At 40.3% G+C, this 22,305-nt stretch overlaps 1 protein-coding gene across 1 annotated transcript; it reads left to right on the top strand.

Moving 5' to 3' along the window:
* Positions 1-7,761: 7,761 nt before the first annotated feature.
* LOC124142373 (epoxide hydrolase 4-like) lies at positions 7,762-21,622 on the top strand. Its single transcript, XM_046510794.2, has 6 exons — positions 7,762-8,120; positions 12,184-12,308; positions 12,989-13,101; positions 13,873-14,041; positions 15,706-15,845; positions 19,642-21,622. The coding sequence occupies exons 1-6, from the start codon at positions 7,926-7,928 to the stop codon at positions 19,890-19,892; spliced, it is 993 nt and encodes a 330-aa protein (XP_046366750.2). The 5' UTR covers positions 7,762-7,925; the 3' UTR covers positions 19,893-21,622.
* Positions 21,623-22,305: the final 683 nt, after the last annotated feature.

The raw sequence follows: 22,305 nt of genomic DNA, 5'->3' as shown, positions 1-22,305 counted from the left end.
AGCCGGGGCTAGTATCTCTATATCAGGCCTTGGCCTGGGTGTTTTTCTGTAGTCTTTCTCAGGTTTAAACCTCCAGTGACGTCATCCTATTGTTCTCCAGTCGGGTGAAATCTCATAAGCAGGGATGTTTTAATGTCCCCGGTATGTTATAGACTATTCCCTGGATGTTATGGGATATTCCAGGCACATTTGCTAGAAAATGCGTTATAATATCCCGGGTATTTTATTGACACAACTTCCATGAAATGAAATGCAAAATCAAACGATTTTCTTTATATTTCCAAGGATTTCCAACGTTTGTATCTGTAGCCCATTGAGGGTACTACTAGGCTACATGGATGCTGATAAGTCGCAATGCTTTTTAAAACGTCTTGTTCAAGAATCGTACGCCAGCAACAGATATTTTACGACCGTTTCCTCAGGTTCATGAAAAAGTATGTTTGAAACATGTTGAAAATGTTTTAAGTTTCTTTTTACGGTTTATAAGTAAGATAACACACTTCCCCGCGGGTTTTTATCCCCTTATCCTTATCCTTGGGATAAAACCTCGAGGTTGACGCGTCTCGGTTTTATCCCGCGGATACGGGTTTTAAATATTAAAAAACCCCTCGGACGTGCTTTATCCTACAATATAACGCCTCAGGGATGCCGTGCACCATCAACATCAACGGCTTGTCCCCGTCCCGGGCAGAAACACAGTGAAGGCGGGCGTGCTGTTGGGGAAGATAACTCTTTCAGCTCGGCGGTTAACATGTCAGAATCATAGACCATGGGTTATATGTGTATTCAGTTCTAAGTGGCGACATAAGTAAGCTGGTGCGCTGTCGTCAGTGAAAGAGGTAATGTAGTGTGAAATGTAAACTGGTTCTGCATACTAACTCTGCAAATACAACTGTACTATTATTGAAACGCTAAAGTGAAGGAATGTTTTACGCGCCATTCAGCAATGATTACACGCGATTGTTTCTGGACAACACTACCTGAGAATTCGAAGCGATCAACCCCGCGATCATCTTTTACACATGTTTCAACCACCTGATCCCAATTTTAGTCGTCACTTAAGAAAAACATGAAGACCTAACCTGATCTGGATTACTGAAGTAAATAACCGAATCCATGTCAGGCAAACCACTGGTAGATATTATGAGCAACGTCGAGGTACGCTGTCACGCAGTTTCCAAGTCACTGAGCCTGACAACCCGATTCCCATCAGTCGACCCTTAAAACTATCACTGCTTGCAGGGGTCCAATACTAGCCCGGCTCCCAGTGGGTAACAAGCAGAATGAAGCACTGTGCAAATGATTTACTGAGTGAGTGAGTATGGTTTTACGCCGCTTTTAGCAATATTCCAGCAATATCACGGCGATTGACACCAGAAATGGGCTTCACACACTGTACCCATGTCGGGAATCGAACCCGGGTCTTCGGCGTGACGCTTTAACCACTATGCTACCCGACCGCCCCGATTTAGTACACAAAAGAAGTTAAAGAACACTATAGTACTATGAAATACTCGGGTGTTCTTTAACGTCTGTTGAGTAGTATATAACGAGCTATCTCAATTTTGTGTTATTGCATAACACAGCGTTACGGACCCTTATTTGCCAGTGTCACGTAGTGCAGGTCAGGGCGTCCCAACCTTGGCTTACTTCTGATAGTGGCCTTGACGCGACATGATAAGAGTTGAAGGCTACACAATACCTGCGCATACAGCAATCATTCCCAAGGCCATGGCTTTTCCTCATGACACAAACAACAGATAACATGGTGTTACTTGCGTCCCATTGGGCTATCTTTCTGCTATAGAGGCTTTGATTTTGCTTTTTATCTCTAGTTTACTAAAAGGAATAGGCTGTATATCCGCTTTGTCTAGAGCTAGTTTCGCTTGTGACTCTGCGTTTTCATTTCCATGAATATCTACGTGAGAGAAGATCCAACACAGTTCCAGCTGTTGCCCTTGGTCCGATAGTTTTGTAATATTCGTAATGAATATTGTTGACTGTGTTTGGCCTGGAGTTTGAGTTTCTGCCGCTGATCATGATGGCTTGAAGTGCACTTAGCGAGTCTGATAGGACGACTGCAATTGCTGCCGGAAGTTCCGGTATGAGTTTGAGTGCATGATGAATTGCTTCCAATTCAGCCGTGAATACTGACTGACCATCAGGCAGGCGAACCGAATGGTCTTGGGGTTTGGGGCTATGGATCCCGTAACCAGCACTGTTGTTGATAAGATTATTGCATCCATTAGTGTATATATGGGCGCAGCTGTCCCAGGTAGTTTGAATTGACAGCGTACCTCGACGTTGCCCCCCCCCCCCCCCCCCCTGGCCTCCGCAAGGCTGAGAATATAGAAGTGTATGGCAAATGGGATGTGTAACTAATGGGAGATCACCCTGACCAGGGCCCACTTACACAAAGCGATCTTAGCGCTACAACTATTGTAAGCCTATCATCTTAGCGCTAAGATCGCTTTGTGCAACTGGGCCCAGATCACACGCCTGTCGCGTGTCTAATTTAATACTTACTTTGGAGATAAAACATTCGTCGTTTTTATTTGATTTGCAGCTATAAACACATAGAAAGGAAAAAACTAGGCAAAGGATTATTCCGCATGATTAGATCTTGACAGGTTGCGTAGGCGGACCGAAGCATTAAAGATGTTGGCTTCTATTTGCGGCAATGTTGGTGAAATGAATTTATTAGCTTAACTACAAGTCTTACGTCTCATGGAGCCTTATCATAACGTTTGTACATGCAGCTGCGGAATTAATAGCAATTACGCCTGTAATCAGATTGATATATTGCCCACTGTGTAACTGCAATCAAATAGGTGTTGCGTAATCAATCAACACATTCGGACCATTGCCCCTAATTACGTGTCATGCACGTTCAATTGTATTTCATCGCCGACAGTTATAGAGATAACGTTAACTTATACATCCGTGAAGGTTAATTAAGAAATCAAAGATATTGTAATTTCAGCTTTCCGTTAATATGTCTGACTTTAATGGGAATTTAATTTCCTTCGAAAATGTGAAATAAAATAATAACCTATTTTATCATACATATAATGGAAGGTTTCTCGGCAGGATAAAACCAACGCATGAAAACGATATCCGTTTTGGGTCATATGCGGATAGAAATGCAAATATGAAAGGTGAAGTAGGGACTACTTTAACTGTTTATAAACAAACATGTCCGCTCTCGCTCGCGAAATACCGGAATTTAGACACTCGTGTGTAAACATAGTGTGACCACTCATATAATATCATCTATTTGTTACCCTTATAGTGTTAGAAAAAACCTAGTTGATAAAAACCTTATGTGACCCAGTGCAAATATAAATTCTCGCGCAACAGTGTATTGTTTCCGTCATCCAGACGTCTAATCATATTGTGACGTAAGTACGGAATGACGTCACACTAGAAACGAAGTCAAAACGAAGATTGTTGGTGTCATACGACAAATTGTGGTTGGTGAGCATGGTGAGGACAGCGGTGGTGAGCATTGCATTATTTAGGGGAGCTGAAAAGAAGTAAGAAATAATGGGTAATAAAGAAATTATTACACTCACGTGTGTGTCACACTAATTTTACGAAACTCGTGTAAGAATTCATGTAATACACTCGCTCTCGCTCGGGAAATACAAGAATTCTGACACTCGTTTCGTATAATCAGTATGACACACATATATATAATCTCTATATCACTATTAATACGAGAAATAATATTTCATACGCGAAAAAATTCCTGGTCATTGAGAAACAAAAGCGGCCTTAGAATGAGTTTAGTTACTTAATTCCAGTGTGATGTGATAAGTGATAGCTCTATGTGATAGCTCTATGCGCACAGACAATGTACAAACCTACATTGGTAAACCAGTGCAGCTTGTTTATATTAATACCGCTCCAGCAACAAAACAATTACAAGCATGATTACAGAATGCAAATTGGCAAAATACCATACGTACACACATTAATAGACATATGATTACAAGGAAAATCCAAAGTTTGGACTGTTTATAATTAAAGTTATAAGAGAAAATATTCATCCAAGATAGATCTGGAATGTCAGGTTTAAAACTTTATGATTATTAGTGATTATACATGAGTGGGATGACATTACCTACTCATTACCTACTAATGTCATCCCACTCTTGTATGCAATTGTTGTTACTGTTTATCCACCACTATATATATTCTGTACAATGTTCCTAATTCAGTCTTGCTTGACAACGGTACAAGGATCTATACCGAAACGTTGCCCTTACAGTAAGTTGTTATCCATAAACTGTGTCTACTTTGAGACTGTCAATGTTATCTAGCCTGTTGGATTGTCGAGCATGCAGCTGACTACTCACTACTTGGAGCTGGTATGTCAGTAAATTGATCGTATACTTTAATGACTTGTGATTTGTACAAATTAGGTTGCGGCTATCATGGGAAAATGGTACTATTTATGCTACATTTATTGTCTACCGGAATTACCATCTACATACTTTGAAATATGCGGGAGTATTCAACGTAACATATACGTTTTCATGTCCATTTAGAGCCTATGTTTGCATTATTATCACATATTACTGTGATATCAAGTTCGATGTATCAATATTCTTATTCTCAAGAGTCATTTCAGTATGATTTAGCAGGTAGAATTAGTTACATAAAAAAATGGGCGAACAAAAGTTATATAGCCATACCCCTCCCTTTGAAATAACACACGTTTTAACACAAGCAAATGGTTTAACAAACACAAGTTGATATGTACGTATATTTCCCCAAGTCAGATGCCAATTTTCAAATGTAGCCACGGTAAATATATCTATTTTGGACTTATTCAATTATAAATCTATTACTGTTCTTTATAAATGGAAGAGGGGGAGGTGGTGAACGAGGAGGTGAACTAACGACAATGTCACAAGATTAATTTGTCATTCATGTTGAACAATCCAACAAGGAAATTCGGATATTTCTGTCAGAGATCATATATACTTAGTAGAGGGGAAAATGGAGCTACGCAGGAGATATGGATTCCGTGCAATGACAATTTACTGTGTCATCTAGTAAACACATCCACTATAGACTTTTATGACATACAGAGGGCTGAACGAAGAGTTATTTGCACGACGTGTCTGTCTTGTGACGTCAAGCCGAAGTAAACACTTTTGACTGTGATTATGTTGATGGTATGGAAGAAAGAGAGTTTCGCATTGAGCAACGTGTTTGTTTTAAATACCACGATCTGTGACATTTCAAAGTGGTATTTAGGTAGAAGTTATACTATTCTGCATGTCTAAATACATGTGACGATACATCTTTGACGTTTAAGCTGATTATGACAGCCCGGACCAAGTCGGACCAAACACTTGTGACATTGATATTCTTGAGAAAATATAATATACAGTATAAAATGGTATGTCGGCGGGTATAACACTAGCCTATAGATACAGACTCTTTCCGTGATACATTGAGGCTTGTTGCTTTTCACCACCCGGGCCAAGTCGGACTGAACACAGACCAAACACTTCTGATAGAGACAGTGTTGAGAGTAGAGGGAACATGGCGTCACTTTAACAAACGTGTTTGCTTTAAATACGATGAACAGTGAACACTTCTGACAGAGACTATATTGAGAATGTATAGTTAAAGCGCTTCATCTTAACGGACTCACACGAGACCCTGTGGCCTTATAAAGTAGTAAGATGCTGGAGGAAATATCATTCTAACTATCTTAACCCTTTTCATTATACATTAATGATGTCTTAGTTGATGTTGTCCACACGGGCCTCGTCCAACTAGCCGCTTCGGATAGAGAACGGATGTCTAATGCACGATGTAATGTGACAAGTGGTAGGTTGATCCGTGTAGAACAATCTATCAATCTGTACACATTCCCTGTAACACGTGTGATGTTTTCGTGTGTCGTGCCCGCCTGTACAATCATGCACAAACGTATTTCTGTATATAGGGACCATGCTGAGTGTTTTGAAAACACAAAAGGCTTCACTTTAATGGACGATTGTCAAGAGTATTATTTGTTAAACTATAATGCATAATAGTGCCCTAGATCAATCAACACACTGGGTGAATCATGTGTAACTCTTAAGTGAATTATATTTAAATAGCAAGTAAACCCTACATAGTAACTTTACAGATTTTAATACCTCAATCGACATGATAGGGAGACGTGTGCGTCAACGTCCTGGGCCACCGACCACGTTCTCTGAACCAGGCGCTTCAAGAGGAGTGGGACATACTCTCTCCAATCGCCATTGCGAAATTCAATCGCAGTATGCCCTGTCGAGTGAATGAATGTTTAACAAATCGTGGAGGTATTACGCAATACTGATCATGATCTCAAAACGTCAACTTTGAAATTTTAAGTTATTTCTAAGTATCCCCTCTTTTTTAAGAGTACATATTGTCAAATGATCAAAATGGAGGTACAAAATGGAGACAAGTCTCAGATATGTCGTAGGTTCTCTGAATGTGTCTGGTGTCACCCGCTGTGATATTGCTGGAATATTGCTAAAAGCGGCGTAAAACCATACTCACTAACTCTGAAGTGTGGCATGTTTTTTTTTATGTTGGAGATCTTAGTGACATTTTCAGAAACGTGTGAAGTAATGAAACTTGATTTTTTTGTAAAACTATCAAACAGCCTAAAAATAAAACTGTCCTAATAGTAATGTGCACAAAGGGCCTACCACAAGGGGGGACGATACAGAACCATAGGAACAAAACAGATGCCATCCCTGGCAGTCACACGAACCTTCTCAACACCGTGTAGCTTTAATGTGGCCATCAGACATGATGCCACAGAATCCTACTGTCCACACTGTTGAGCTATTTGTCATGTTATGCAATTCAACGTTCTGTCGGGAGCAATCAGACTTGGCCAAAAATGGCACCTATTTTTGTGATGTCACAGCGTCAAAGATAACGACAGCTTGTTAAATCTCTCCTATTGATCAATGTTACTATCGCTTATTAAAATGATATAGGTAAAATATTATTGTTTAATGTTTAGTTGATGAAAAATAGGTTTAGAGAATTATAAGTGTTTTTTTAATAGTGATTTACACTAATTTGTATATTTTGTTTTAACTGTGTTCACGAAGCAGCATAACAATTACCAGTGTGTCCCACCTAGTCTTCCTGAAACACCATACATGATAAACTGGTTAGGGCTGCGATGATTCCAAACGGTATCGGTGCATCGCTTTGCGATATACTATGTTATGACACAGCTGTCATATCGTTAGGTTAGATAGGGTCACCAGTCTGCTAGTTTTGATGTAACATTATATCAATGCATCTCCACAGTTTCAGGATAAGTTGTAGTGCCTGTCGGGAGCAGATTATCCGTCTTGGAGCAGTTGCAATCTGCAACCGACGTCTCAGTGAAATAATCCAGCCAGCCCCTGAATGTTATTACACAATGTGTATGTTAATTAAACATGATATCTCCAACAGGTTATACAAACCCATACGAAGCACGCGTTATTTAGAAATGAGGATTTTATACACGATACAGCATTGTTGACGTTATGCAGTTATGTAATGGGATGGTCGCCCGTCATTGTAGACACCATGTTGCCACTGCTGGCTTATCGATACGGGTGTTAACAGAGCAAACACAAATATTGGCAGTATAAAGCAGACTAGTCCGTGCTTGCTGACTAGGAATATGGGTATGTTTGATTAAAGTGGGCCAGTACGTAAAGTGTTATCAATGATATACAGCTTATGAACGTCACTATGTAAGTGCCATGATCTTGAACGCGCCGTTAAACCCGATTTCACTTCAACTATACAGCTTATGACATGGGTCAAAGTCCGCGCATTATTACCTACATAAGGGTGGAACTTATTTCGTTTCTACTAATTCTCGTCAGCACTTTTGATTTTCCCAACCAGGAAGTATGGCGATTAAAGACATTTTTCTCAGGTGGATTTCCTTCGGACTGGGCTGTTTTTATTCAACATTCATTTTGTTCGCTCTACTTATATGGTTTGTGAGACACCCTATCGCATTTTTCACTCGTAAAAAACGAGATGGGATGCCATCAGTTCTAAACAACCCGGACTTGGGGACGCATGGCTATGTTCATTTGGAGGTGGGTGACCGAGAGAAGCAAACATAGCTTGTGTCAACGCGAAACATTGTATTTGTCATTTGCAAATTATTTGTGCCACATTCTTAATTATGCAGACGCTCCATATATTCTTTACACCTTTAAAGTCAAGTTAGATTTCACGACATTAAGTTGTATAACGTGGATCAACATTGGTCGCAATCGCACACTTACTCTTTACAAGCGAGTGCAGTCGTGACATACTTATCACCATCGTGAATACTGGTGCTTTGTTGACGTTGCACGAAAATAGAACAGTCACGGTCACTTGTACTGACTCATTTGGAAATCATTTCTTTTCACCTGTTCTATATACGTGACCGTTAATCGGCTGTTGAGACACACTAATACCGATATCAATTATACATTGATAATTTATTATAATTAGTTATATAAACGTTATTATTATTATCACATTCAGAATATCAAAATAAACAAAATCCAGCAAAGAGGGTTTGGATGATCCTGGCACAGTCAGGCTATTTAGGCTCATCATCAGATCAGGGCCCTTGGCCCCTCTACACGCAGCCCAGACAGCGAATGGGACTGCCAGGAAGCGCTGCCTAGCTGTACCCTCTCAGAACTTGTCGGAGAATGTTAACACTCCTCAACACTGCAGCCTTCTGCATTACCCAGATTGTCAGAAGGGCTGTATTACTGGTAACAAAACCGGGTGCTCTCCCAATGTCATTTTGGGAGGTACCAAGATTAAGGCACCGAGAACAATGGGGATTCGGTTAGTCGGGATGCAAGCGTGACACTTAGGTCCGCATATGTGCCATGTTTTTCCTGAATCTTTTCAATGTCATTAGTGTCAAAAGGGACAGAAAAATTCAATGATATAAATGATTTCATTGGATTCATCAAAAAGGACAAGATCAGGGGTTTGTTGGCCTGGATACGTCTGAGGCTGTATACGGGCCTATTCCAAAGAATTTTGTATTTATCATTTTCCATGACGCCCTCTACATATTCTGGGTCGAACTATGGATGGACCTCTGTGTTAAAACCACAAGCATTGCGAAGACGGAAATAAAATGACCAAGCCACTACATCATGTCGTTTGAGATATGCATTCACTGATAATGTGTTGGACAGTCTCATTAAATTCATTGCATAATCAATAGAATTATTTATTATCAATTTATTCTACATTTCATATTTTCATTTTGATGAAAAATCCCACATTGACGATTTCGAGTGGGAAGTGACTTGTCCTGAGCAGCAAACAGAAAGCCTTCTGCTTGTTTCACTTTTCAGTCCAGCCGACTTCTTCCAAGCGAAGGACTCTGCAGGGTTGCTGATCGTGTCAACACACTGCTCATAAACCCGATGCAGTGGTCGTTCATATAGTCTATCCTTGAAAAACTGACTCTGGGCTGATTTGATATGACACTTCGCTTGGTTGACACTTATTTCTGTACCGTCGAGCAGTACTGAACCATCAACATAGCGGGGTCCGCATATTTGCCATGTTTCTTTCTCCTGATATATTCAACCGCAAAAGAAACGCAAAAATCACAGGCAAAAATGCGTGCATTTCCTTCTCCATTCTTTATAAGCCACTATATGAAAAAACACCAAACATGTCATACTCGACTCCAGAGAGGCGTTGCCATTGGGATGCTACAGACGGGATCAACGTCACCTGCAGTGGCGAGGCACTTTGGATGTCATGTGTCAACCAACATCAGATTGGTCGCAAGGCATCAACAGACAGGCAGTGTCCAGGACCGGCCTCATATTCTGGACGGCCCAGGGTCACTACTCCAGCGCAGGTCCGTTACATCCGGGTGACACATCTGCGTGACCAACAGCGACGAGCAACACAGACAGTTGCAACCATTCAAAGTCCACGTCATCCAGCACGGGTCTCTATGGACTTCCTCAAAGTTTCTGTGTTGCCCTGGCCGTCTTTGTCACCGGACACCGCCTATTGGGCATATCTGGGACGACATTGGGAGACATTTTCAGGCTGCAAGGCAGCCACATATACTTCAGGAACTGGAAGCATTGTTAGGCGGGAATAGAAAGGGATTCCTCAAGCCTTCTTCCACAGATTTGTCGACTCAACGAGAAGGCGATGTGCAGCCTGTGTCGCAGCTAACGGAGGGGACACACTATTGATGGACACGACTGACACTTGTCATTTATCTATTTTTGGGGTACCCTGTTTTCGGGGGGATTTTCAATTAACACGGATGGTTGTCATCAACAATCAACGCCAATTTGTTATTAAATGTTTTCTTTGTTATCATTTCTTAACATTATCTACATGTACATAATTTATCTTTTATGGTCTTAACGTTATCCGCATTTTATGTACAACTTGCGTTTCTTTTGCGGTTGAGTATATATTGCACGTATAAAAACGTATACTTAACAACAAAGTTCCTGTAACATTGCAACAGATAAAAGACTCCTGTAAGTGTTCAAATTGGTTTAATTTGCCATACTGACTTCAGAAAATGCATGATTTCATAAAAAACCCATGAACTTTCCAAAATGTCAATTTACAAATCAATAGCGTGTGTGTCCATCTCTGGTTGCGATGCAAGCAACACATCTTCGTCTCATGGAATGGACTAGTCGTCGTACAAAGTCCTTTGGGATATCTGTCCATATCTGCTGCAGCATGTTTCGAAGTTCCTGGAGTGTCTGTGGAACACGTGGTTGACTTCGAAGGCGCCGATCCATCTCAACCCACATGTGCTCGATTGGTGAGAGATCAGGGGAGCGAGCCGGCCAGGGGATGACATTCACGTTGTTTTGTTAAAGAGAATCCTGATCAAGTCGAGCAATATGAGGCCGGGCGTTGTCATGTTGAAAGGTAATGCCTGGGCCATGACGACGCAAAAACGGTAGAACAACAGGGCCGATGATCTCGTCGCGGTAGCGCTATCCATTAAGACCACTACCACTATCAAACGGGTCCTCTGTCTTGCTGTAATCCCACACCATAGCATAACGCTGCCGCCCCCGAACCGATCTTCTTCCATGACACAATGATTGACGTAACGTTCACCTCGACGTCGGTACACTCGAATCCGTCCATCGCTTAGGCTGAGGTGAACACGAGACTCGTCAGTGAATAGAACTTGTCCCCACTGCATGGCCGTCCTGTCAAAATGTGACGTCTGGTGGGTCTTCTGGCAACAATCCCTGCACATCTGAGGCGACGACGTACGGTTTGTGAAGATATTCGACGAAGTCCAGGGGTGCTTCTTGCAGTCACTTTTGCTGGCTGGAATCGATTTCTTAGGTGTGTTGTACGAATCAAGTTGTCTTGTCGATTATTGGTTACACGTGGCCTGTCACTCCGAGGATGAACTCTGACTGCATTCGTCTGTTGCCAACGTTGCCATAAACACCAAATGGTGTTTCCGTTGACGTTAAATTGTCTTGCAACATCACGTTGACTCGATCCTGCTTCAAGCATACCAATGGCTCGCAGAAGCTCATTTTCGGACAGGCGTGGCATTTCGTAATGTTTAATAATTGCGAAATTTTGTTGTTTTTCTGAGTGGTTGTTGTTAGTACGATACAAAACAATGCATATGGAATCCCGTTAATGCATATGTTTTTAATACCCATTCTTGGGTAGTGAAATGCATGGGGCTTGCATAAAAGTCAACTTTTGCATGGAATGCATGCTTTTCTGTAGCAGTTGCGTTTTTTGTGACTTGATTCCATACATGTACTACCAGATTGAAAACTTTACTTGTTTGAAAAATACACTAAAATATTGGTGTCACAGGAATTTTTGTTGTTGAGTATATTATTGTTATTATGAAAATTTATGAAGAAGCCAACAATGCCAGTATTGTTTTTCGTTATCAGTGAAGTTAATCATATTAATTCTGTTTATGCGTTCGTTATTAAGTTTTATTAATGACATGACATACAAAAGTCGTTGATAGGATATGTAGAATTAATAGACGTGAAACCGGTTAAATTATTATCCATAAAAGGTTTGTGACCCATTTGTTTCGAATCAAATGTATGCAAATACTGCACCATGTCTATAGTGCTTTTCTAACGTCAGGAGGTAAGGATCCACTACGTTGCCCAGGGCGACGAGACCAAGCCGCTGATGCTGTTCGTGCATGGGTTCCCAGAGTTCTGGTACTCATGGCGATACCAGCTGCGGAAGTTCAAGAAGGATTACAGGTGATAATGACAGCTTTCATTAGACTGATTTACTATGTTTACCGAGTATTTCGAATAAGATCATGATGATAGTGATGACATATTAACAGTTGTGAAGTAAACCCGATATATTGAATCAATTGTCCAATTTGCTGAGCAGAGGAAACCTGTGATCTTTGGTTCTAAGTCATGGCCACAGTTGAAAACGTCTAATATCGATATCTGCAGCACTCTGGGATCTTCTTCCCACATCAAAGTCAAAGACCTGTTTCCATCTTAATCAGAAAGCTCCCACCAGAACATAATCAGCCTCTTCAGAGAGTGGTCCACTCTATCAGAAAGGTACTGACTATCCAAGCGTGACCGTCATTATCAGAAAGGTACCTGCCCTATGATAAGGTAACAGTCTATAAAGACATAACTACCTTTCAGAAAGTAAGCCATCCTATCTGAGAGTAATGGACTATCAAAACATAAGTGTTACCCACCCCGTCAGGGCGGAACGTATTATCAAAACGTAACCACCCATCAGACAGTTACCAGCTCTGTTAAACCTACCAGTTTTATCAGACATCTACTGGTTTTACAAACATGTTGAAAGCACTTTGTGGTTCCCTACACACTGATACCTATGGCATTTGTTTTTGTTTCTCCATTCTAATCACATCACAAGTTTGAAGGCCTGTGTTATTTTCCCCCAGGGTTGTGGCTATTGATTTGAGAGGCTATGGAGACTCCGACAAGCCTTCCGGTGTTGCCAATTACAAGGTGTCCAAGATGGTGGCCGATCTTAAACAAGTCATCCCTGCTCTAGGTAACATTAAAATCTACCTTGAGCAATTCCGGGTTAGTATTTGATGCCAGCTGTTTGTAAGGGGCGACTTAATGGATTGATGGTAAAGATCGGTGACTTGGTAGATTGTGTGTCATCGTGCCCTGACTTTAAAACCAGTTACTGGATTGTCACCAGACTCAGTTATGTATATGCCGTCGTCATGTAGCTTGAATATTGCGTCTCTTCATAACAAACAAATAACCAAACGAAAAACAATGCAACCACCTTTGTCATGATAGTGATATTTATATCCCCCACCATGTAATCAATGCAGGGATATATCGACACGATCAAGCTGTAGTTCAGTTTGGAAGCGTTGAACTGAACATGCTGAAGATAGGTTTGATATTTCTGTTTGTAACTTTGTACACCAGTGAACCAAGCGCTGTCTGATTTTTATCAATTTAGAATTAGAATTAGAGTTGTGCTGATTCCTAAAGAAAAATGAAACAAAGGTTAAATATTTTGCTATGGCATAGAATTCCTGGTTCTAGTTTATCAATGGATGTATGGAATATTGTTCTTGAAAAAAGTAGTAAACTTCAAACTTTTTGAGCATTTTAGTTTTTCCTTGTAAATCAACAATCAGCCTGCACAAAGATATTACAATATATATGTATACATTTACCAAATGAATGAACATAAGCGTGATAAATATTTAGATAAATATATGTATTTTAATTCCTCTCTTATGTTGTGTGGAATCTAGACATGAGAACACTGTATATTTCACCTGCTTCTGTCCTTTAGGTTACAAATCATGTGTGCTGGTAGCCCATGACTGGGGTGGCGTTATTGCCTGGACATTCACTGCCATGCACCCAGAACTGGTCGACAAACTGATTGTAATGAACTGTCCCCATCCTGGCATCTTTTACAGCTACATGTGGAAGCATTTGTCGCAGTTCAGGAAATCTTGGTAACAAAACTATATTGATTCTCTTTTGCACTGGCTAACGGCACAGAACTATATGTCTTTTAGCTACCAATGGTAACCATGGGAACAGTTCACCCATGAGTCCACATGAGATGCTTCTTAAAGCCTGATTAGACCCCACCTACAAGACCATAGCAAGAGAGAAAGGTTTTTAATGTCTTGAATAGTTGATATTGGTTATACACTGGTACATTGGGATTTCATTAGGAAGAATATTTTTGGCTCACTTGAGGTAGGGTCACGTTTCACGTCATTTACGAAATCTCACTTGAAACCGCTGTGCTTTTTTTATTGAATGTTGTGTACTTACCCTGAAACTAATGCTTCCCTAAATTAAAGTGAGTGTCGCCCTTAGCCAAGAATGCGTCATAAGACAAGTGCGAGTAACTCTACAATGACAATTTTTAGAAAACAATAACACTACGACTGTAGACTGATATTTTCCATGATAAAGTATGAGATGATAGCTCCCCTCCCATCTTCATAAACTTGATCTACTTGCCATGAAATTAGTAGCATTACGTTCCAAATAGGGCATGTTAAAATAAGATAGGTCAAGTTGCTGACAGAGATTGTACATGTTTCTCAGAACAATCCTTTTAAATGTAAATGAGCAGTGGCTACCGCGGCTGTTGGTGTACAGGGCCCCGTTCCTCTAAGCGGTCTTTGCGCTAAGACGACCGTAGCTCACATACTGTAACACAGACTTATGACTTATGAAAAACGTATCGCCAAGATCGCATTGTTGAACGGACTCCTGGACATTTTACAGTGTGTGTGTGTGTGTGCGTGCGTGTGCGTGCGTGCGCGTGCGTGCGTGCGTGCGTGCGTGCGTGCGTGCGTGTGTGTGTGTGTGTGTGTGTGTGTGTGTGTGTGTGTGTGTGTGAGAGAGGTTTGCGTGTAATTAACAGATTATTTGACAAGGTTACCAGGAACAAAGATCCCAACCCATACAGCATACGACTGTTCGAACTACTTGATCATGTTGTAAACAAAATGGCTATACTTGACACATGTGCAGTGAAGGTGATATGTCCAGAGGAGAATGCGTCCTCTATTTAATGCGAGCAAGGGAGATTCGTGAATTCTATGCTCGCATTAATTTCATGATTCACAGTATATGATTCCAGCTGTGGTATCTCAATAAAATTGTCCCCAAAGTAGTTTCCAGTTGAAACATGACCATGATGGCAGCCATATGGCAAAATGTTATTCTTGTCCCAGGCATGTCTATATATATATTGTTATGAATTTGTGATATGCAGTGACGTGGTAACTGATACTAACAATTGTTAACTTTTGTGGAATTTGTGACCTTTTGATCGTCATGTTCAGCTGCGGCTGGTGCTGTCATCTGTACCATAGCAATCACGATGGATGTGTATTTCTTGGCGTCTACAAAGCCGGTCATGCATGCGTCATTATGTGAATAACGTGATGTGGGGAAATCTGTCGTATACATACTTCTGTTGTTTCTGATATTTCTTTACCCTTGTATTACCTTTCTGACCGAATAATCGTAATACTACATTACAAAAGACTTTATCTGAGCTACAGAGCTACAGCGGCCCCATTTTCGGCTTCCAGTAGATTATATCATCCTTGTCATTTTCCGAGTACCATACAAAACGCATTATTTGTTTCAGGTACACTTTCTTTTTCCAAGTTCCATTTCTTCCCGAGTTTATGCTGAGAAGGAATGACATGAAAATTCTGGAAATCATCTTCACAGAGACATGTAACACTGAGGATGTAGAGGCCTACAAATATGCTTTCTCTAGACCAGGTAATTACAACGTAATGGTTAAAAGCTAAAATACTATAGTAATAGGAGTACAACTTCTTGGATAGAGATGTGGCAGTAGGAGGAGTCCTATAACCTACTCAAGCTGTAGATGGCATTGCAAGGCCGTACGTGTGGCAATGTCCTAGGTTCAACTGATTATTGTGGAGATTGTTGCTATGCCCCAGATTTAATAGGCTGCTTTAATAGATTGTTAGAATACAAAAGACAAAACCATTTCCATATTCATAAGAAATCGATTGGACGATTCCGACCATAGTTTAAACATATTTTATTCTCATGAAAAGGATTGGGCACAAGTTATTACAACTTAGAATGCCCTCTCCCATAGATTTATAAACATGCATATTTACAATTAATAAATTTAATAACAGAAAGGAAAGAAAAGAAATAGAGAAACGTATGTACATTAACATTGCTCACTCAACCCTTTTGTTTTCTTTATATATGTATGTGCATTCCTAAAATGTTTTCCTTTACATGATTAGGTAAAACTGCATTGCCAACCAGCATCAGGTCAATAGTAACATCACAAGTATCTTTCACAATAAACAATAGTGAATGGACATTCAATGAAAAACTGACATTAATTTTCACATAGGCTGCCAAATCGGCATTTTGGATCATCGTATTAACCTTTTCTAGGTCATTTTGTTAATTCACTATCACCACGTCTTAATTATGTTTGTATTATGTTAATTTTCCTGAGACCATATGAGAAATATGATGAAATATTGCTGTAACAATGTAATATGGCCCGATAGCCTACATGCACCCGGATAAAGAGAATTGATGGAACAGTAGATTTATCTGTTCTTACACTGGTTTTAAATCGAGAGGTTTCCATGCTCCTTTGTTGAATTGGTAAGGTATTCCACATTATAATAGATGATGGTATAAACGAGTACAAGTTTTCATAAATCTTGTTCGTAATAAAGGCATAGTTATGTTATGAGCAGTTCTAAGGTTGTGTGGAATGTTTGTCCCGACGGAGTGAGGTAATAGATCTTTAAGGTATGACGGTGTGTATTGTTATATAATTTTTAAAATAAACACAATTTACGTTTTCCCCTACGCTCTGATAAGGGTTCACGGGAACTTTCCAAATATAATTATTTGACAGAAGAATAGCTTGGTAGACCAGTTACAATTCTTGCTGCTTCTAGTTGGAGTTTTCCTAATCTGTCACTCTACTCTTTGGTACAACCGTCCCAAACTTCACATCCATATTCAGAATGTGGCTTAATAAACAATACATACACCTTGTTCAACACACTACGACTGAGCATAAACTTAAGCTTTCTCAAGATTGGACGAATCATCTTTGATGGAGTTTTAATTATTGAGTCTTTATGACAAAACCACTTAACGATGACGGCAACATAATACCCATGTGTTTGTGAGTTTTAACATGTTCAATGTTTTCATTATCCAAAAATAATTTCAGAGTTCGATGCTGCTCTTTTGTGAAAATAAGATTTGATTTTGTTTTGCTGGGATGATAAAGAATTAGCCAGTTTTGAGCCCATTCATTAACTTTGTTTAAATTGCCATTCATAGTATTTTCTATATATTCAGTGTTGTTAGATGATATGCCCATGGATGCGTCGTCGGCAACAATCTTATTGAACAGTTCAATTTATCAGTAATATCATTGATGTACACAAGGAACAGGAAAAGGCCAAGTACCGATCCCTGTGGCACACCATACTTTTCAGTATCAGACAATGTTCCATTTGATTGCGAGCTCCAGGAATTCATCGTTTATACAATAACATGTCTATTTAAGCCCACTCCGCCATACTGTATCAAACACTTTTGAAATATCACAAGAATACCATACACTAGAACTCTTTGTTAACGACTACTTTGCACACTTGATTATATAATTCCACCAGTTGGTGGACGGTCGAGTGACCGGCTTGGAATCCTGATTGGTATTTGTTCAACAACAAGTGAACATGAAAATAATTGTGCAAGTGCTTGAACACAACTTGTTCGATACAGTTAATCAAAGATACTGGTCTATAAATTGATGATAGTGTTGGATCACCTTTTTGAAAAGTGGCATAATATGAGCTTATTTCCATTGGGATGTATATATCCGACCATAACATGAGCACGTGTTTATGAGTCACTATCAAATAATGATAGTACCTGGTTTTCGCGAAAAGGTGAGAATATCCTGCCCCCCCTTGCATCGGACATAATGTTTGTCACTGATTCGTCAAATTCGTCCAATGTCGTTCAAATGTCAACTAAAACACTTTTGGAAAGCTTTACCGAGGCCGTGAATGTTGTAGCAACTCAGCAAAAGTCGTATGACGTTCTTTGAGGTGAGGTGATATGGAGTTAAACGTCGCGTTAAAGATTAAAGATTATTGCACTTATACATGCATTAGTAGCATTACGTTCCAAATAGGGCATGTTAAAATAGGATAGGTCAAGTTGCTGACAGAGATTGTACATGTTTCTCAGAACAATCCTTTTAAACGCAAATGAGCAGTGGCTACCGCGGCTGTTGGTGTACAGGGTCCCGTTCCTCTAAGCGGTCTTTGCGCTAAGACGATCGTAGCTCACATACTGTAACACAGACTTATGACTTATGAAAAACGTATCGCTAAGATCGCATTGTTGAACGGACTCCTGGACATTTCACTCTGTGTGTGTGTGTGTGTGTGTGTGTGTGTGTGTGTGTGTGTGTGTGTGTGTGTGTGTGTGTGTGTGTGTGTGTGTGTGTGTGTGTCTGTGTGTGTGTGTGTGTGTGTGTGTGTGTGTGTGTGTGTTTGTGTGTGTGTAACTGATGGCCACCCAGTAATGATATCGGCCATTGATATTTTAACTTCTCGTACTTCGACGTACATGGACAGTGTAAGTGTTACATTCGTCTCCGTCCGGAGCTTCAAGTAGTTGTAGGAACACAGGGGCCAAAGGGTCAATTGCCAGTGAATATAAAGGCCCTGTTCCACAAAGTTATCTCAGCACGTCGGTTGTTGTACATCTGTGTTACAGTATGGGATTTACGTTGGTCTTTGCGCTAAGATCGCTTTGTGGAATGAAGACCAAGGTAACATAAATATAGGATCCATGTAGGATCATGTGTTCTTTCAGGGGCCAGGGGCTCTTGTGCACAGAGCTGGTTTGTTATTGGATCACATACTCAGAAATAGTACAGGTATATATATATCAAGAACATACAGGTACATGCGGCCTGTATAAAGTCTTGACCAGATAAACCAGTGGTTGACGTTATGAACATCATTTCTCACCGTCGGGGCATGATAACACGCAGTCAGCTAATTCATCTTGCCTGACTACCCAAAGGATTTAGTCGCCTCATGCTACAAGAACAGGTTGTTTCGAACAGAACCTATTCTTACCTGGAATGCCCACTTTGGGTTTAGATTTTAGTAATGCCTAGAGCAGAGAAGATTTTTTCTTCGATCAGCCAGCAAGTCATGCAGATTGTTTGGGCACCTATTCTAACCTTGAATCTCCACAGTGGGTTCTGATTTTAGTATTGCCTAGATAGCATGGAACTCCCGTAGCTTGTGGCACTGCGACTTATATTTATAAAGACTCGTGCAGATATGCGAACACCATATATCATCACTATTTCACAGTGACTCATAAACACTTGCTCATCATATTGTCGGAATCGTACAAACGACTCTGCTTTTGGCATATATTTCTTTTGAATATGGAGAGGATTTTGTCGCTCTTATTTTTATTTATTTAACAATGTATTTTCCATGTTAGCCCTTGTTTCCTACCTCAGGTGCTGCCACAGCTGCCATCAATTACTATCGAGCCAAAATCCAGTTCCCTGTGAGAAGGATCCCTAAGATCTCTTGCCCTGTGCTGACAATCTGGGGCTGCAAGGATGCCGCCCTTGAGACAGGCCTGGCCGCTGCTGCTAGTGCTGTTGTAGACAATCACACGGTCAAATACATAGAGGAGGCATGTCACCAGGTTATTATTGACACTCCGGACCAAGTAAACAGACACATGACTGATTTTCTAAAGTAAATATGTAACGCGCAGATCCATGGTAGAAACAGATGCGATTTTCTTAGGTAAGCCATCGCAGAAACGCAGGAGAGTTTCTTAGGAAAATATGGAATGCTCAGATCCATGGTTGAAACACATGAGATATTATTGATATATTATATCATTAAGAAAACATGCATGAAATAAAGATTAATATCAGATGTAAAGTAGATTCTCTGACGTGTGGCAAGTTTAATTTATCTTACTGAAATTGTCAGAGCAATGGGACTAGATTCTTTCGTTAAGCTATAAAAAAACACCACAAATGTATAACTGCCCCTTATAGTAATGTGTACAGAGGGACACCTTAGTTAAGGCGGACTTGATACTTAATCATACGAAAAAAGCAGATGACATCCCTTGCAGTAACATCAACCTTATCAACCTGATAAATGTTACTGTCGCTACTAAAATGATACAGGTAAATATTTTGTTTTCTTTTTACTTGATGAGAAAATAGTTTTGAGAATTATAAATATGTTTTGAAGGGTGATTGGTGCGAATTTGTATTTTTTGTTACACCTGTGTTCACGATGCAGCATAATAATTACCGGTGTGTATCCCAGCTTGCCTTACTAAAGTGCCACACATGTACACAGTTGACAGGTTAGCGCTGTGGTAGCATCTGTGTATCGCCTTGCTTTATGTCAAGCCGTGATACAGGAATCATATTGTTAGTCTTGATAGTCAGTCATTCGACGGATGTATGCGAACGTTCAGTTCGTAAAATCCGCCACATTTGCTGTTGAAACGTCTACACTTCACGTAGAGTTATTTTCAAAGATATATACATGTATGTCTATAATGAGACCGCCATGGGACTCATCGGAGTATGGTTACTCCAAGTGTGAACAGGGACTTTACAAGCATGTGTTGTTACATCAAACATTATGACATTGATATCCATACATACAGGCCATCTGGCTTGTATGGATTTTTACACGATGACAACTGGCCGATCAGTTACCTGGATTCTTTTCCAAGTAATAATGAAGTCTTTTCATCAGTTGTGTTTGCAAGAGTTCTCAAGACACTACTTTATACCACTTTAGATTTTAGCCTTTTATATTAGGCTATTAACATCTAATATACAGAATGCTCTTTTTAAGGAATTATGCGTGTCTTAAAACTGAAATAGATAAAATCATCCGACCTCACTCAATTATTTTTCTTAATAAAAACTAATGAGAGAAAAAGTTTTCAGATTACGTTTTGATGTGACTGTATATGATACCTTGTCATGTAAATGTATATAGATTTTCAATGCACAAAAATCCAGGTGTCAGTGATCATATTTGAATATATAATTCGTGTTGCTTGTCGTAAGAGGCGACTACAATGTATCCAGTGGTGACGTGGTTGATTGTATGTCATCAACATTCTTTGCTGATAAGTCGATCATGGACTGTTATCTCAAGGTTGAAACAGGGCAGGGTGGCCCAGTCGTCTGAGACGCCACGATTCACGTGTATCAAAATGACCTATTTCCAGGCAACATGTACGCACTAATCTGGCCAATACGGCCCATGTTATCACGTGTTTACACTATTACAAAACGTAACGATAAGCTTGCAGTGTCAATATGATGTTAACAAAGACAGACAGCAATGTCATCACACATCACTTCAACAATTATATTGTATTACATCACAAATGGTGTCTGCATAACGTCAACACTGCTCTAGGGCGAATAAAATGCTTATTACACACCTGCTTCTTATTGATTTGTATCACTCACCCGGAGATATAAATGCTAAATCAACGTTCAAGTTACTGTATAAATGCATTGTGTAACAGGGGGCATAGCTGGCCCAGTCGATTGAGGCGCCGCAATTCGCTGTGCAGAGTTGCGTCCCTTGGGCACGCCAGAAACCTTTGATTGTGGGTTCGAATCCCGGTTCGCCCCGATTATGTTTTAGGTTTGTCAGCACCATACCCGTACTCGTGGATTTCACCGAAGTGGTAAACGTCCTGCATCACTTAGGGCTTTTCTCCCACATTAAGGTGACACGCTGTGATATAACTGGAATACTGTTAAAACAGTGATACACACTAGCATGTAGAATGTTATCAATGTTATATGAACGTCGCGACCTAAGTGCAATAATGCTGAACCCGACGTAAGAGCCCCAAAGGACCTCGACGTCACTACCCATGGTCATATGACGTTACTCAATTTACTCCCAAACCGTTACGTCCGGGTGTTAATAATTTCACCTCCTCCATGTCCCATAAGGAAAGTAGCCGCTGGCCCACTCACTAGTAAAAGGTCCAAAAGCCAGTAAGTTTTGGTTTGGTTTGGTTTGGTGGACCAGACACTCCAGTGATTGATATCATGAGCATCAATCTACGCAATTGTGATACGATGACATGCATTAGTCGCCTCTTACGA

The sequence above is a fragment of the Haliotis rufescens genome, unplaced genomic scaffold, assembly GCF_023055435.1.
Source record: "Haliotis rufescens isolate VD_foot unplaced genomic scaffold, xgHalRufe1.0.p SCAF_1, whole genome shotgun sequence".
Lineage (NCBI taxonomy): Eukaryota > Metazoa > Mollusca > Gastropoda > Lepetellida > Haliotidae > Haliotis > Haliotis rufescens.
Note: the sequence above shows the minus strand (reverse complement) of the source record. Positions and strands in the feature narration are given on the sequence as shown.